Below are 18,921 nucleotides of genomic sequence, written 5' to 3' on the forward strand. Positions count from 1 at the left end.
GAAAATGTAATTATACACCACACACAAAAAACTTTAGAATATTTGGCTTGGTGGTGAAATTTCAGGATGAACTTCTCTAAACTTTTGAATTCACATGTCCCACTGTTCATTGTTTCAGTACTTTTTGCACAACTTGCTGTTCTCTAACAAGGAGCTTAACGGTAAAAATCACAACAGGTGTTTGATCCATGAATCGCCCAATAAATTTCCTGGTTCAATTAGAATTGGTATTTAAACAGTCCTCCTCATCATCCCGTTCACATTTTGACATCAGGAGACCAAGACAACACCTAACAATTGATCAACAGTACCTCACCATTGCAATGCTTCAAGCAGGATGATCTCAGACGGAAGTGGCCACTGAGCTTAGAGTGTCACAGAGTGTCACCAGCAGGTTGCAACAGAGATACAGTGAGACTGGAAGAGTCACAGGCATAGAAGTGGACTTCCTTTGACTACATCCCACACTGATGACCGCTTCATTGTGAACAAAGCCCTGCAGAACTGGATTATGAATGCCACACAACTCCAGGCACATTTAAGGGAGGTGAGAGGCACTCAAGTGTCACATCAGACCATTGAAAACAATTTAAATCGGTGTAGTCTGAGTGCTAGAAAACCTGCAAGGGTACCTGACCACACCACCAGGCACAGTCATCATCGTCTTGCATGGGCCAGGGGGCATCTACGCTGGATAAAGGACCAGTGGGCCTCAGTGCTGTTCACTGATGAAAGTCGATTCACACTGAGCAGAAATTATGTCAGCCAACAATGTTGGAGACGACAAGGAGAGCGCTGTGCATCAGCCACTGTTGTCACCAGATGAGCCTTTGGTGGTGGTGGTGTTACAGTGTGGGCAGGTGTGTCTAGTCAATACATAACTGCCCTATACTTTGTGAATAGTACAGTGACAAGCCTAAACTACTTAAATAACATCATTTATCCAGTCATTGTGCCATGAACAACACAGGCCTAATTTCATCTTCATGGACAAACATGAGCCAGCTCATCGAGGTCGCATCATTAGGGAGCGGCTTCTGGAGACTGGGGTACCTCAAATCAAGTGGCCTGCACTTTCTCCAGACCTGAATCCTATTGAAAACCTATGGATCAGCTGAGTAGCTGTGTAAAGCCTTGTTACTCTGTACCCCAAAACCTCAATGACCTGAGGGCCGCCCTTCAAGAAGAGTGGGATGCCATTTCTCAGCAGACAATAATTCGACTTGTGAACATCATAAGATGTCGTTGTCAAGCTGTAATTGATGCTCAAGGCCACATGACAAGTTATATTAAAACATTGACATTTTGTGTGGGGGTATACCCACCACTGTTGTTGGCTTTTGTTTCAATAAATAGTATGAGATGAGGAAATCACCATTGCTGCTTCTACTTTATACTCTACTTTCATGATATAATATCACTTTAGCGTGAACTTTTTGCGTTTTCCATAAACTTCACCCAAAAGCCAAATATCCCTAACTTTTTGTGAGTAGTGTACCGTATAAAGTGGGGGGAAAATAGCAGTGCGTCTTATGGAGCGAATGCTGCGGCCGCTGCGGGGCCCGGTGCAGTCACTGTATTCTACTACACCGGGCCCCGTTCACAGTAGTATCATCATATCTAACTTGTAGGTATTGTTAAAGGGAACCTGTCACCGGGATTTTGTGTATAGAGCTGAGGACATGGGCTGCTAGATGGCCGCTAGCACATCTGCAATATCCAGACCCCATAGCTCTGTGTGCTTTTATTGTGTCAAAAAACCAATTTGATACGTATGCAAATTAACCTGAGATGAGTCCTGTCCCTGGCTCATCTCACGTACAGGACTCATCTCAGGTTAATTTGCATATGTATCAAATCTGGGTTTTTTTACACAATAAAAGCACACAGAGCTATGGGGACTGGGTATTGCGAATGTGCTACCGGCCATCTAGCAACCCATGTCCTCGGCTCTATACACAAAATCCAGGTGACAGGTTCCCTTTAAACTATTCAAATATCATCTTAAATCCAGCGCTTTACTTACTACTAACTTCGTAGCAGTCAGAAGGCTGGGTGGGCGGCAGCGTAGCTCACTACGTCATGCACCTGCTCCGCCCCACTTTATGAATGAAGCAGGCGACGCAGGTGCGTGACGTAGTGAGTCACGCTGCGAGCGCCCGCCCGGCCTCCTGGCTGCAACAAAGTTAGTAGTAAGTAAAGCGCTGGAATTCAGATGATATTTGAATAGTTTAACAATATCTACAAGTTAGATATGATTATACTACTGTGAGCGGGGCCCGGTGTAGTAGAATAAAGTGACTGCACCCGGCCCCGCTGCCATTACAAAACCAGATGCCGGCCCCCATTCACTACACAGAGACACTGTTATGGGGGATTTGTGGATGACACATTAGATAAGATGCTATATATGTGTCATCCACAGATCCCCCCATAGCAGTGTCATGCCATCCACAGATGCCCCCATAACAGTGCAATCCACAGATGCCCCTATAATGATCCCCCATAACAGTGCCATTCACAGATGCCCTCATAACAGTTCCATCCACAGATGTCCCCATAACAGTTCCATCCACAGATGTCCCCATAACAGTGTCATCCACATATGCCCCCATAACAGTGCCATCCACATATGCCCCAATAACAGTGCCATCCACAGATGCCCCCATAACAGTGCCAGCCCCATAACAGTGCCATCCACAGATGCCCCCATGACAGTGCCATCCACAGATCCCCCATAATAGTGTCATCCACAGACCACCATTAGTTCAAAACCCACCAAAAGCACACCTTTTGGTTCAAAATATTTTTTTTCTTATTTTTCTCCTAGGTGCGTCTTATGGGCCGGTGCATCTTATAGGGCAAAAAATACGGTATATGTTTAGAATGTAGCCTTAGTGTTGGTGCTCTGTGTATAATGACCCTACAGCCTTCACTGAAGTTTATTGGCCATATGGTGAAACACCCCTTTAATTGGGACACTCAGGAAGTATTATAATGTTTTATAGGGCACTCAGGGGGCATTTTTAATTTTTATGGAGCACTCAGTGGTCATTGTTACACTTTAGAGGCACTCATGAGGCATTATTACCTGAAAAATCACATAGAAGGGAGCACTATTATTGTCTAGGGCAATTAAGGGGCATTATTAGGTTCTACGGTACACACAGGGGACATTCATTATTACCTTCTAGAGGGAACAAATAGGTTATTATTGCTGTCCAGAGGGCACCTACGGACATGAATACTACATTCAGGGGACAACAATGGGGATTATTACTGTGTGAGAGTACAAAGGTGTCACTAATACTGTGCGGACACTGATGAGATTGATATTACTATTTGGTTATAAAAGTTAGCGCAATGACTGCTGGGGGCACCAAAAATGGCACTTGTATTGTATGTAGCACTATACCACTATGGGGCATTATCTACAGTACATGGCACCATTGTTTTTGGAGGCACTATGCATTAGCCACTATTATTTTTAGACATGCTGTCTATGTGCCACTATATTTAGGGGGGTAATTGTAGTCATGACAAAATTATTTCTGAAATACAGTATTTGGGGATACTGTGCCTCACAGCAGGTGCAGTAATAGGGTCAAGTGGGGCAGTAACAGTCACAGAATTGGGGGTATTAGCAGGATGGTGAGTTTGTATAGACTGGGGGAAAATAGGGTAGGAGGGAGGGTTGAGGAGCCAAAGATGGCTTTGCTGCAAACCTCATCACTCGCGCCTGGAAGAAGTTGTCATGGTCCACAGGGCTGATGGAAACGATGAGAAAATTGTACAGCTCCAATCGGAGAACACATGTGTCAACTGTAATTCACTGGATTTTACTGCACTATTATCACTTATATATGCATCATCTTGCTCAACCCCCCCCCCAACAAACCTATCTATAACAATCAATGGCTGCACACTCTGACACATGGTCAACCATGTCCACTGCCTTGGAGTAACCCTGGATTCTGCCCTGTCCTTCAATCCATACATCCAAGCCCTTTCCACCACCTGCCACCTCCAACTCAAAAATATCTCCCGCATCCGTGCATTCCTCAACCAAGAGTCAATGCTTGTACGTGCCCTCATCATCTCCCGCCTAGACTACTATAACATCCTCCTCTGTGGCCTTCCATCTAGTACTCTCGCACCCCAACAAACTATCCTCAACTCTGCTGCCCGACTAATCCACCTCTCACCCCGTTACTCCTCTGCCTCTCCCCTCTCTTCACTAGCTCCATTGCCCAGCGAATTCAGTTTAAAATACTAACAACTACATACAAGGCTGTCCACAACTTGTCCCCTCTTTACATCTCTGAGCTACTTTTCCAATATATCCCCACACATAATCTCCGATCCTCACAAGACCTTCTTCTCTTCTCTACTCTTATCACCTCTTCCCACAATTGCCTCCAAGATTTCTGGAACTGGAACTGTCTACCTCAACACATCAGACTCTAACCTACAGTGGAATCCTTTCAAAGAAACCTGAAAACCCACCTCTTCAGACAAGCCTACAACCAGTGACGCTGCTGCTGTTATACCACCATGACCAGCTTTACCCTCACCTACTGTGTCCTTCCTCCATACCAGATTGTAAGCCTTCGCGGATAGAATCCTCTCTCCTTCTGTACCAGTTTGCAACTCGTTCATGCTTAGTGTAATTGTCTGTATTATGTATGTGCACCCCTTATTGTATGTACAGCGCCATGGAATGAATGGCACTTTAATAATAAATAATAATAATGCAGTATCCATGTATACTGAAATATAGTCAATGTATGGTGGTGATTTTGGTCTTTGTTGAGTGTCCAGTTATTATTTAGTGGTATTGGTAGTGGAAATGCAGCTTGGCGATTCCTGTAGTGGGCCAAAGGACTGCCAGTCCGACATTGATTACATTCCTAGACGCAATGTTTCTGTTTAGTATGCGAATCTATTCTAGGTACTGTAAGCTGCATACGGTTATTCTATGTATTGACTAGCTGCATGTATGCATACTTATCAGTGATTACATACTGTATTTGCAATAACTCACAACTGAGACACAACGGTTGTAAAACCTTTTATTTGGAGACCAAAATGAGCAGAGACTGAACCATACAAGGGTCTTGGAACAACATAGTGCATTTCATTAACCCCACAGCAAGTGTCACAACCCATGGAATAATGGTCATAAAATACCATGTTCTTCATTTCCCTGAATATAGCACCAAAACAAAGAAAATTGTTTAACCCTTTACTTTCAGGGTGATTGTCTCAAACCCAGGTTTACATTTAAGATTGCACTGAGAACAAATGGGTTTCTGTAATTCTCTGTTAGTTCGAGGATAAGACATCATGGTCCCCGTGACACCTGTTTTGCTCTGCTTGTGTTTTGCGAAAGTAAAATGAAGGAGACATTGAAACAATATCCGGGTTTATTGGAGCAAAATTAAACCCACATTTGCACTATTTTCTTTAATGTCAATCTGATATTTTCATGTATCGTATATAAGTTTCTTCCAGCCCAGAGATACCATTGTGATTAGTGCAGGGGTGCACTGTATTCTGGTGCCTGGAGGACACAATGGCGCCTCTTCCACTTAAGGCAATATCTGTTCTATAAATGGGACATAATGGTTGGGAGGGTGGCATTACAGATTTCGGTTTGGGGCCAGAAGTGTCAAGTTATGCCGGGTAATTTTTTTTGAGTAATGGCAGAATTTTTGAACAGACCGCCATAACATTAGGAAGAAAATTACATTTCAGAGAGTTGCGGGGATTATAGGGATGTACCACATGAAATTAAACCAATACATGACATACGGTAATCTTCTTTGGTATTATACCGAATCTAGGCAATAAAAAGCAATGTTTTTTTGTTCTATGTTTGATTGTCATTCTTTGTATTATTTTTAAATGTCAAATAAATTGCTTCCACTTCCACAAACTTGTATCAAATGTTATTACTGCTGTGCATCCCTACGGCCTGCCACTACCTTATCTATCAATCTTATCACCTGCATGCTCTTTCTTCGTCTTCTATGGTCATCTATGCCAAAACTTATAAATAATGGGAGACATTTACTAAGATCAGGGATTTAGACATCGGTCTTTTTCCCTGTCTGCTGCAGCTCGGTACACCTAAGTTATGTAGAGGCACCGGCCTCTACATAACTTAGGCGCATGACCCCATGACCGTTCAACAAGACTAAATCTTCACCAGCTGCCTTGCTGGCATAGATATAATTCATTTTCTACTCCAAAAACAGGCATAGAAAATGGTGAATGAGGCACTCGAGAAAAGAGGCGTAAGTGACGTACACAGGGAAAAAGGTACGCAAAAAGTGGTGTATATTTTTTCATAAATGACCCCCAAAGTTTATTAAAACCTTATGTGAATGCCCTAAAATCGATTTTTTTTAATTATACATTATTGATATTTTAATTTTTTTTGCAATCTGTACTCTGGGCATATGGATCCCCCTGCGACATCATTGTACAGGGAGGAGCTCCATAGCACATCTCTGCTCCTGTCTGGAGTTCAGGTGCCAATAGCGCTTAGCAATCAGACCCCTGTGGCCACAAAGAATGCTGTTTAGGCAACAGCTTCACAGTACATTGCTGCACCTGTCTGTACCAGCGATGCTGTCTTAAAGCCTGGCTTTAGGAGAGCAGGCACAGGAAGAGGAGAAATGTGCTACACTGAACTCCTGCTCTGTGCTCCCTCGCTCTGCTAGACCCTGTACCATGCAAGGCTTTAGAAGAGCGGAACAAGCAGGCACAGTGCAGGATCTCAGCGCATCACTCTTCTGCCTGTGCCCACTCTGCTAAAGACTGGCCTAGCACATCTATGGCAGGCTTTAGGAAAGTTGCCCTGTTACAGAAAGGAGCAGTGATGTACTACAAAGCTCTTGTCTATACAGTGCTCTTCGAGGCCGCCGGGGTCTGATTGCAAGGGATATAGGCACCTGAACTCCAGGTGCCTAGATCGCATGGGAAAAAAAAAGAAAAAAAAAAGTGTTTTAGAAAAATCTTTTTAGGGCATATACGGTAGGTTTTCATAAACTTTATAAGTTTAGGTACACTTTAAGAATGCAGCATTTAGGATCAGTAGGAATTGAGTAGGGATAAGTCACATGACATACCGTACAATCCCATAGTCTAATAAGCTTACAAAATGGTCATGTGCATAGGTGACAGATACCTTTCTACAGCGTTGCTTCTTTGCATTTTGTTTTAAGGCACTCTTTGTGATACAGTATAGTGGTCCTATCTATTTAAAGTAGTATTCAAATTTACAGTGCTTCGGATGTCTTCATTTGCTATACAGCTAATTTAATGGCAATCTATAATTTTTTCGACCAAAAATTCACTAAAATATATTTTATTATATGCTGATATTTTCATCATTGGCCTCAACATACTGCTTAACTGTGTTTATGGCTTCTATAACATAGCTGCATTTTAACTTTCTTACAACGGCCTCGAGCCTCCAAACACCCCTAATTCTACTAAGTCAAACATGGCTCGCCATATAACCCTACCTATAGTCATCTAAAGTTGGTCAAAACTGTAGGGGGTCCAAATGTTAAGACTGTAATATGAATGCTAAAATGCTGCCATATTATGGTCATGTGAAGAATTCAATGTACTGCACACATACTTGTGCAGACATATTGCACACATAACACTTGCGGCACACCTCTCATACCTTTTAAAATATTGGAATGGAAATGAGTTTGAAATATCATTGATGTTTTATAATTCTAACTTGATGGCACCTAAGATTTCTCTGGGGTTTCAAAATGTGTGGCTGTTTCATTCCATATCTCTGGTGCAAGATACATCTAAAATATTAAGAGCAATTTGAAAGTGGCACAACTGTGATGATTTACATTTTTGAGAAAAGGTATGAGAGTCTGTGATAGGATTACAATCCAGAATGTAAAGTTGCACCCATTCGTTATTATCTTGGATCACAGCGCATATGGCCGAATGGCAATTCAGGCCTATTGTGTCAGGAAGAGTTGGGCTGTAAATTTACTGGCGTTTCAGAGATACCCTGCGGCTCACGGTCTTGAAGAAGACACCTTTAAGTAGAGAGGAATAATCAGGGATTCTGAACAGGCTTCTTTCACTGAAGGGAGCTCTAGAATCTGCAGAAGCACCAGTTAGCAGCACTCGTAGATTATCCTCATGTGGGCGACTTCCTACTGACAATACTGAGATCTCAATGCCTGCACCTCGAGCATCTTGCACAGCCTTTAGAAGAGTGTCCTCTGCTTGGGTGTTGCCATCTGAGAATAACAGTAGCTTCTTGCTTGATCCAGGTGCTGCATCCTCACGGAAAAGATCTGTTGCCGCACGTAGCGCTGCTCCAACATCTGTACCACCGTTGATGAACTTCATCTTATCGATTGCATCCACAACCTCTGTGTAGTTGGAAAGGAACTGTACCTCAACCTGTTGTTCATTTTGACCACTGTACTGCACCACCGAAAGACGCACAGAGTCAAATGCTGGACTTTCCGCTTCTAGGAAGCGTTTTGCGAGGCGCCTTACAAAGCCTTTGCTCATCTCGAAGTTTCTGCTTCCAACACTGGTAGAACTATCCACAAGAAGAGTGATGTCGGAAGGAACTTCAAATTTAACTATGAAAACAAAGGAAGGACATTATTTATCAGGACTTGACCATGAGAGGATAAGGTGGCCAGATAGGCCCATATCAACCTTTCTGGGAGCACATACTGTATATGCTTTAACCAGGACAAAAGCAGACTGTGTGAATTGTGAAAAATTGTGCACCTTGTATTTCGTAACCCTATGATAGCATAAATAATAAAAATAGGAAATAACATACTTACTGGCACAGGTGTAATCTGGGCATTTCTTTTCTGTAAGAGGAGTAAATACAGTTTTAGCACACATGTATAACTTCTATGGGTGGCACACTGTTTTGGGAGTGATTGGCATACTATACCTTTGCAGATATGAGCAGTGACATTCTGTAGGAAACCATCTTCCAGCAGCTCTGTATAGCTTGTCCTTTGTAAAGATAGTCCCTTTGAATATGTTGTTCCACCGCAAGAAATATCACCCAATTGGTCAGGGTTGGGAGGAGACTGGAAGATGTCTCCTACTCCAAGAGAAACCACCTGTTGAATAGAGAAGATATGAGCAAGGTGCCAAAATACAGCATGAAAACTATGGAGAACACAGATGGCTTCTTACCGGAGTAACATCACACAGGGTATTGAGTGGTGTTCTGTCTCTCAGGATATCAGAGTGACCATCTGTCAACACAAGAGCCACTCTCTTATCAGATGCAAAACGTTTCAGTAGATTATCTTTGGTAAAAGCAAGTGCCTCCCCTGTCCATGTGCCTCCTGCTATCCAGACCAAGTTCTTAATTGCCCTACAAAAAAAGAAAATGTACAAATGTTACAAACATAGATATTTCCTTCAGAGTAAAGGACCCTCGACCTGATTCTTTTTCCATTGCAAGTAAAAAACTGAGATTTATTGTAGAGGTGCATAATCTACAGTATCATCGTCTACATCTATAGTATGTTGTGTAGCATGTTACGATTAAACCTATCACACAGAAAATTTACTGCAGACTGCAGGCAACATGGAATAGAGCAAAAAGAGCTGAGCAGACTGATATACAGCTGTTCAATAGAACTAGTGTTTTATTCATTTAAAGGGGGTGTCCAAGAGTAAGACAGACCTCCAAGAGTGGCTGACACAAGGGGAGCAGGTCACTGCTGCAGCCTGGGTTTGGCTGCAGCGGTTACATGTCCTCCTGTCGAAGGATAATGTTTTCAACAGGGACAGGAAAAGCTGGACCAGGAGCCTTAGACACCAAAACCAGTGTCAGGGACCAGGTGAGTATGATCAGCTTGGGTCAGCCACTCTAGGAAGTCTGTATTAATCTTGGATAACACCTTTAAATCTTGCTCTTTTTATGCTTTAGTCCAGTGGTTGGTCCTAATCCTTACAGGGGATCTGTTGCTACGATCTCAGACTATTATCTGCAGTAATACATGAGCAGTACTGCAAATAAGGTGCCCAACCATTTTTATTTTCCTGCTGCCCCCTTTTTCCCCACTGTGAGCTGCACTGAAATACACAGTCCGGACTGCTGTGCAGTGCTCACGTAATGGAGAGGACTCCTGAGTTTCACTACCGTTTTGAGTGCTAACTCGTTATCTGCAGTACTACTGATGTATTACTGCAGATAATAGTCAAAGACTTCCGTATATGACTGAAAACAAAGGGAGCTGTAAATCACTGTGTAGGACCATCCACTGGGCTCCTAAGCCCAAAATGAGCATAGATTTAAAAGGGTTTTCCAGGATGTCCTTCAATATCTGATTAGCGGAAGTGAATAAGAGTGCTGCAGTAGCCGGTTATGTCTACTATGCAATGGATGGAGCCAGTTTTCAGAGCAAGAGCTACCCCAAAACAATTGATCATTAGGAGTGCTGGATGTCAGACCCCTGCCAATCATTTATTGATGGTCTATCCACCAGTAGTAAAACCATTAATAGTAAAATTCTGGAATACCCTTTTAGGTTATACTGATCTTTTCCAATAAAACTATGTGCTATTAGTTTATTTTATGTGTTAGTAGTTTCATGGGTTATTTTATATGTGTTAGTAGTTTCATGGGTTCATACTGTCTATATCAGGTATCAGCACCCTTCGGCACTCCAGCTGCTCTGAAACTATAACTCCCAGCATGCAAACATGACTGGTTGTTCTTATAACTCCTATAAAAGTGAATGGAGCATTCTGGGAGTTGTAGTTTCAGAACACCTGGAGTGCCACAGGTTGCTGATCCCTGGTCCACAGGAACTTTTATGGTGAGTGTCACTCACTCCTTCAGTTGGCCAATGGTGCTGATGTTGGGGTCTCCCATTGCTACAGATTCTTGAGTATTTCCGTGACTGTACTGTACAACTCCGACTCGAGATTCCCCAGTGTTAAACTGTAATCAGAGAAAATAGAAACTGTTAACACTGTTAGTCATGGAAAGAGTATACAGTGAATACATGAAACCTACTGGATGACTGTAAATTAGGTAATAGTGGAAATATGGAAAATGTTCTAGCCTAGTATATTCTAGTGAGAGCATGGAAACAGTAATCCTGACCATTACACTGCAAGGATCATAAGCACTTCTCCAAGAAACCAGTTCTCTAACCTTGACGTGTTCATCTCTGCTCAGTCGATCGATGACCTTTATGATAAACTCCTTGGCTATCTGGAAATTTGAACTTCCAATACTCTCAGAACTGTCAACAACGAAGAGGACATCAATGGGACCACAGGTGCATTCTGCAGGAGACATTTGTAGAGAAAGACAGTCAAATTCCATTAGGGAAGGGGTTGTCTCTGAATGAGAAATATGAGCCATCGATTATGTGCAATGTAAATTACAGTAGTATATCTAGCAGGGGCGGACATACCGCCTGTGCAGCTGGATCAGCTTACACTTAAAGGGAACAAGCGTACAGCTTAAAGGGAACCTGTCAGCACAAAAATGGACCATATACCGCCAGTACTGCCTTAAAGCTCTTGACATCTAACGATGTCTTTGTGTAAGATGTAGGAGGCCCATGATCGCTGTAAAACAAATTTTATTACCCCACAGGTCATAAGCAAATGAGGTTCTTGAAGTTAAGGGGGCAGCAGCTTTTACTGTCCTCTTCGCATTTGATTGATGGCCTTTTGGATTCTTTAGGGCGCGATTCCATCCTGAGATTTCGAGCATGCGCCGTACGTTTAAGACGCCTGAACATTGATCCCCAGTGTAGGGTATTTGCTTCATCGAGTCAATGTGCTGGCGCTCCTGATCCTTTGACTGATGCTGATGCAGAGTAATGTTCTCTGAAGCGCTTGCCCACGTGAGTCTGCGCCAGCGCATTGACTTGCTGAAGCCAAGTACACTACAGCGAGGATCAATGCACAGGCTAACTAGATCATACGGCACATGTGTGAAAGCTCAGGATGGAAACGCGCCTGAAAGATTCCAAAAGGCCATTAATCAAATGCGAATCCAAAAGGCCATCAATCACATGTGAAGAGGTGGGAAGGGGGTACGTGAGCTTGACTTAAAGCGTGAAAGCTGCTGCCCCTTTGACTTCAAAAACCTAATTTGCATACGACCTGCGAGGGAATAAAAGGTGTTTTACAGCGATCATGCACCTCGAATATCTTACACAAGATCATAATTAGAAACCTGATGTCAAGAGCTTTAAGGTACTGCTGGCGGTTTATGGTCCATTTTGGTGCTGACAAGTTCCCTTTAAGGACCTTTGATGATGTCATTAATGGGAGGAGCCAGACCAGGAAGACTGTACAGCCAGCATTGGTGTAGGGCAAGGGTACTCAACTGGCGGACCGCGGTCCAAATACGGACCGCGGCCGCCAGTTGTCCGGACTCTGGCCATCCTTCAGAGCGCTGCTCCTCTCCTGCACACTGTGCCGTGCAGGAGGAGGAGCTTACCGGCGCACTTCCACCTGTCCCACAGGTCAGTGAGACAGGGCTTCCTCCACATGTAGCGCTCCTCCTCCTGCACACTCTGGCAGCTCTGCTCAATACAGCGGCGGGCACAGGAGCTGATAGTTCTCAGCAGCGCAGGAGGAGTCTCTCCCTCCCCCCTGTGATGCTGCCGCCGCCGCTGCCAATAAGAAGAGACAGGAGGAGGAGGGGAGGGGCTGTGGCCACTGCGCCACCAATGAAGAAAACTGACCTGTAATACAAATACAGGAGGCGGGTGCCGGAATCAAATAGCCGGCACCCGACCTCTGTGACAGGGAGCTGCGATCAGCTGCAGTTGAGTTAGCCCTTCAGGTGCGGTACCTGAGGGGTTAATTGTAGCTGATCGCAGCTCCCTGTCACAAAGGTCGGGTGCCGGCTATTTGATTCCGGCACCCGCCTCCTGTATTTGTATAAGAAACGTTGGTGGCACAGTGCGCCCCCCCAACACCCCAGTATAAGAAACATTGGTGGCGCAGTGCGCCCCCCCCCCCCCTAGTATAAGAAACATTGGTGGCGCAGTGCCCCCCCCCTAGTATAAGAAACATTGGTGCGCAGTGCGCCCCCCCCCCCCCCCTTCCCCAGTATAAGAAACATTGGTGGCTCAGTGGGAAGTGCCAATGAGGGTTAAAAATAATAAAAGAAAATTAACTCACCTCCTCCAGTTCATCGCATAACTGCCGGTCTCCTGTTCTTACTTCTTTCTTCAGGACCTGTGGTGACGTCACTGAGCTCATCACATGGCCCATTACCATGGTGATGGATCATGTGATGAGCTCAGTGATGTCACCACAGGTCCTGAAGAAAGAAGTAAGAACTGGAGACCGGCAGCTAATCGATCAACTGGAGGAGGTGAGTAAATTATTTTTTAACCCTCATTGGCACTGCCCACTGCGCCACCAATGTTTATTATATTGGGGGCGCGCACTGCGCCACCAATGTTTATTATTTTGAGGGGGGGCGCACTGCGCCACACATGTTTATTATATTGGGGGGCACACTGCGCCACCAATGTTTATTATGTTGGGGGGCACACTGCGCCACCAATGTTTATTATGTTGGGGGGCGCACTGCGCCACCAATGTTTATTATATTGGGGGGCACACTGCGCCACCAATGTTTATTATATTGGGGGGCACACTGCGCCACCAATGTTTATTATTTTGAGGGGGGGCGCACTGCGCCACCAATGTTTATTATTTTGAGGGGGGGCGCACTGCGCCACCATTGTTTATTATATTGAGGGGGCCGCCAGACGAAAAAGTCGGACATGTAGTACTTTTAGTCTGGCGGCCTCTCACCGTGCTGCGCCGTAACTCTGCCCCCATCCCCATTATAGTCGATGGGCACAGAGCAGCGGCACGGCGAAGTAGTGGCAAGATGGATCTGACAGGGTGAGCAGCCTGTCGGATCCATCCTGCTGCAAGTGTGAAAGTACCCTTACTAATGAGCGCTTCCATCATGGAACGCCCATTAGTACAGCCGTTACCTCCACCGCTACTTGTGCTAGTAAAAAAAAATATATATTACGGCAGTGTTTCCCAACCAGTGTGCCTCCAGCTGTTGCAAAACTACAACTCCCAGAATGCCTGGACAGCCTTTGGCTGTGCGGGCATGCTTGGAGTTGTAGTTTTGCAACAGCTGGAGGCACACTGGTTGGGAAACACTGTATTACGGTACCTCCACCTCCATTTGCTCACGCTGTGGAGAACACTCCCTGCTGACTAGAAGCTCAGGACAGGACCTACAAGACGCCATCACGTTGGAGCACCGGTCCTGAGCGTGCAGTCAGCAGCGAATGTTCACCGCAGCCAGGTGAATGCTAATATTTTTTATTTTTTTTGCAAAAGCAGAGAAGGCGGGCACTAATGGGGGCAATACTCTTACTGGGGGCACTAATGGGGACATTATTCTTACTGGGCACTAATGTGGCCATTACTAATTCTGGGACTTACCCGGGGCGCTCCACTATAACGTCAGAGCGCCCCACGCGCATGTATCACATGATCGCATGGCATCTTTACTGTTGGCGTTCAGCTCGGACCTTCACCTGACTGCCGACCCAGGTATGTGGACCTTTAATAAAACTAGTTGAGTACCCCTGGTGTAGGGAGATGTGAATTTTTACTAAAGATGCTAAGTGTGTGTGTATGTAGCAGAGCTGTATGTATATAACTGAACTGTATGTGTGTAGCAGAGCTGCATATGTGTAACTGAACTGTATGTGTGTAGCACAGCTGTATGTGTGTAGCAGAGCTGCATGTGTTTAACTGAATGGTGCAGATAGCAGAGCTGTATGTGTGTAAATCAGAGCTGTATGTGTGTAAATCAGAGCTGTATCTGTGTGTAGCAGAGCTGCATGTGTGTAACTGAATGGTGCAGATAGCATAGCTGTATGTGTGTATAGTATAGCTGTATGTGTGTAAATCAGAGCTGTATCTGTGTGTAGCAGAGCTGTATGTGTATAGCATAGCTGTATCTGTGTGTTTTGAGGTCTGATCTGAAAGGAAGGGATTATGTATTGGTGCACAATATAAGGGGGCATTTTTTGTAAGGAGAATTATTACTACTGGTCGACTACAGGGGAACATGATTACTAGTATGGGCACTATGTGGGCATTATTACTTTCGGGCACAACAGGACATTATTATTGTTGGGGGCACTGTTAACACTGAGTGCACTCTGGCAGATAATGTTTTCTATTGGTGGGACTTTGAGGAGCACTATTACTATGGGGGGTAACCTGGCACAGTAGCAGCTTAGTGCAATTATTTTTGGGAGGCATTATGGATTATGTCAGAAATACTATTTCCTGGGTGCAGTTATTTTTATTTTGCTAGTTTGTTATTTTATTTATGTATCATCTTTTTGTTAAACTCTACAGAGACGACACATGGCTGAAAGAAGTCATCATGACAGTTAGGTCTGAATGGCAAAGATGAGGAAAGAGAATGACAGATAAGACATCACTGGATGTAAGAGGTATGTGGCTCTGTATTACCCTTTATGTTTGTAGTGCTGTATGTAATGGTTTCCAAGTATTTAACAGTAGGGCTGGAGGGAAGGTGCTAAGTTGAGAATTTGGCAAGGGGAGGGTGGCCAGCATTTCAATTTTTGCTTCTGGCAGCAGAAGGGCTAGGTGCACCCATGCCCCTTGCCACAAAGCACTGAGGGCATAGGGAGGGGGTGGCCAGGCACATTGTTTGCAGAGGGTCCATCTGTTGTCTTGTGGATATGAGACTGAATGATCTGAAGCCATTACAAGATGGAGCTGGCATCCAGGACCACTCCCCACTTATCTATAGTTTACATTCCTTAGCTATGCTAATTGCGCAGAAGTGAACATTTATTTTTGTATAATGACCAATGGAACAATGCCAGAGCCTCAGGGGACGCCCCCTCTGATGTACATATATGCTGCTTAACTTCCTCTAATAAACAAGAGAATTCGGCTTTGATCCTCGAGAGGTGTCAGTGTGATTTTCTTCCTTGTGCATGACTCACTAACAACTTGCAATTTGGGGCAGACAGTTGATAAGATAGCACAGCTTGTGTGTATCTATAACAGTCTGTCTCTGCCCCTGACATCTAGTCACTTAGGAGAAAAGATCATGCGAACAAGCAAGAATTTTTGGATGTTAGTATGAGAACTGTATAGTGTCCACATTTTGGAATATGAAAAGATCAGATATGGTTAAGCTTAGAAGAAAAAATGAATATAGATGTATACTCACAGGCATCAATGCATACTTACCACAGCAAGCTGAAAAAAATAAAGTTAAAAGGCAATTAAAATTAGCTCGTCATAAATAACTCCAGCATCAAAGATCCAGATGATAATAAACAGGCCTCCGATCACTTAGACATGAAGTATGCACAGCTACATAAAGAGCAGGACCCTTTGCACTTTTGAAAGACATCTCTTACTGAGAACATCCAGCATCAAAGGGAACAGATGGACATCTGAGGAACATTAGGACAATTCAAAGAACCCTATACATGTCTTTTTCAACTCAATATGTCCAGTGTAATTTTGGTGACTACTCTATCATCCATGCTAACAGTTTTAGAGGTTAGTAATGTGCTTTGTGGATGTCTCCAGTTAATGATAGGGTGGTTCTTTTATTTGCCATACTGAAAGGTTACCTGCTCAAACTTGAAATGATCACTGGCATTAGCAAACGTTAATATCTGATAGATAAATTAACCCTGTATTATATGCAAATTCTAATTTATAAGGCTAATTTGTAAAGCCAATGGTAACTAAAACATCTGATAGAGTAACTCAACCCTATATCAAATGTTATTTTATAACAAAGCTAAGTTCTAATTTGTAGGGCTAAGATTAAAGCCTATGGTAGCTAAAAAAAACATCTGATAAATAACTGAACCCTATTTTATAACAAAGCCAAGGTTGCTTTCACACTTGCACTTTCCCTTTCCGGTATTGAGATCTGTTATAGGATCTCAATAGCAGGGGGAAAACGCTTCAGTTTTGTCCCCATTCATTGTCAATGGGGACAAAAGTGAACGGAACGGAGTGCACCAGAATGTATTCCGTTCTGTTTGGTTGCGTCCCCATCGCGGACAGAATAACGATGCAAGCAGCTTTTTTCTATCCTTGATGTGGTGCGGAGCAAGACGGATCCGTCCTGACACACAATGTAAGTCAATGGGGAAAGATCTGTTTTCCCTGACACAATAGAAAACGGATCCATCCCCCATTGACTTTCAGTGGTGTTCATGAGGGATCCGTCTTGGCTATTTTAAAGATAATACAATCGGATCCGTTCGTAACGGATGCAGGCAGTTGTATTATCAGCTCAGAAGCGTTTTTGCTGATCCATGACGGATCCAGCAAAGATGCTGGTGTGAAAGTAATCTAAGCTGCAGCAAATTAGGCACACAGGAGTCCTATCCAGAACACTAGAGTACTTACTATAGTTAACGTGGAGCTTCTGTAGCCTATCACACGGCAAGGAGGCAACTTAAATGGTCATGGCATCAGATAAATATCCACACATGTCAAACAGAGCCAGGACATTTTCCTGGCTGGAACTCCTGCTTGCCTAATTTGCATAAACAGCAGGGAATACTTTAGAATATTAAATGGGTTATCCTATGAGTAATGTAAAAATGAAAATAATGCAAGTCTACATGACAACCTCTTTCTAACAAAGCTAGAACCAGCCCTGGACCTGACATGGATCCAGAATTCTCACTATTCATTACTCTAATTGTTCTGCAGTTACTCTTATTTCAATAAGCTACTGGCAGTTGAAGGATGGAACTGAGCATGTGCGGCCATTTCAGTGAGCAGGACAAAGAATTTAGAAAAAGAGAAAACAGCACGTGGCGCTATACAGATAGATTTCATTGAATAACTCAGTGGCTATAATACATTTTTAATTTCACGCAATCATGAAAGTATTCAGATCCAGGTGGTGATTTGAAAACTGTAGAATATTATTCATGGGACAACCCCTTTAATTACTCTAGTAAAATGTAACTTTAAATGCACACTATTGTTTCTACAAACTTTGCAATAATTAATAGTACAGGTGGGAGTAAGAAGCTTTGTAATATCTTTTTTTTAAGGAAAAAATGCCTCTTTCTTCACTTACCAGCCAATTCTTCTACTCCCCCCCCCCCCCTTCCTCACTGTCTGAACTGATCATTCACTCTAAATTCATAGCTAAAAATCGAGACAGATTATCAGCTCTCTGAGGAATCAGGTTAAGTGCCGCCCATAAAAGTCTTTGGAAAGGGGATGAGGAGGAAAAGGCAGCTACAGAACAGAAGAGTGGCAAAAAGACACATAACAATGCGTTCTAGGAAGGTTTCTATCTCAGTCCAGTGCTTCATTCATTGCTATACTGTTAATTGTCACTTTATATGTGGTACTTCTGCTTCTAAGGGTGTGCTACGTACTGACAGGAGAGCAACATCTCCTTTTGTGGTTGATTCTTAAATGCACCTATAATGACTGGTGTGCTTTATGTATTGCTTACTAGAATTGCACGCTCCTCAATATTTATTCATAAAATGAAGAAACTAGTCCTTACATAAGGGTCTCTATCTAGATCCCATGCTTGTTGGGTCACCCAGTTTCATGACTTATCCAGAGCCACAATGTTTTAACAAATAATAATTCATGTATTATTTATTCGGGGTCCTTCATTACAGCATGTACTTGAAGACCAATTAATACTTACAACACATTTTCATGATGATGTCCAGAATTTCACACTCCTGTGGATATAACAATAAGATGTTGTTTAAAGTGTAAGTAAATGTATAAAGCAGACATCCAATAAAAATCTCAAACGCTGGATAGCTGCCAGGCTCCTAATTTAGAAGCAGAGTGAGTCACTTGGAATAC

General features: G+C 43.4%; 1 protein-coding gene and 1 long non-coding RNA gene across 2 annotated transcripts in view; one reads left to right on the top strand and one right to left on the bottom strand.

The window, feature by feature from the left end:
* The first annotated feature begins 5,064 nt into the window (after nt 1-5,064).
* On the top strand, nt 5,065-5,841 carry LOC121007352. The gene is made up of 2 exons (XR_005780399.1): nt 5,065-5,503; nt 5,636-5,841. It is a non-coding gene; the product is annotated as an uncharacterized LOC121007352 (long non-coding RNA).
* Nucleotides 5,842-7,391: 1,550 nt separating this feature from the next.
* The window catches only part of COL6A1 (collagen type VI alpha 1 chain), a 48,742-nt gene continuing 37,212 nt past the window's right edge, over nt 7,392-18,921 (bottom strand). The window contains exons 28-35 of the mRNA XM_040439224.1: nt 18,755-18,791; nt 16,294-16,302; nt 11,201-11,334; nt 10,875-10,984; nt 9,223-9,406; nt 8,972-9,146; nt 8,856-8,885; nt 7,392-8,642 (exon numbers count right to left, since the gene is read on the bottom strand). Of these exons, the coding sequence (XP_040295158.1) occupies nt 8,032-8,642; nt 8,856-8,885; nt 8,972-9,146; nt 9,223-9,406; nt 10,875-10,984; nt 11,201-11,334; nt 16,294-16,302; nt 18,755-18,791 (1,290 nt within the window). The 3' untranslated portion in view covers nt 7,392-8,031. The remainder of the gene's footprint in view (nt 8,643-8,855; nt 8,886-8,971; nt 9,147-9,222; nt 9,407-10,874; nt 10,985-11,200; nt 11,335-16,293; nt 16,303-18,754; nt 18,792-18,921) is intronic.

Source organism: Bufo bufo, chromosome 7 (assembly GCF_905171765.1).
Source record: "Bufo bufo chromosome 7, aBufBuf1.1, whole genome shotgun sequence".
NCBI lineage: Eukaryota > Metazoa > Chordata > Amphibia > Anura > Bufonidae > Bufo > Bufo bufo.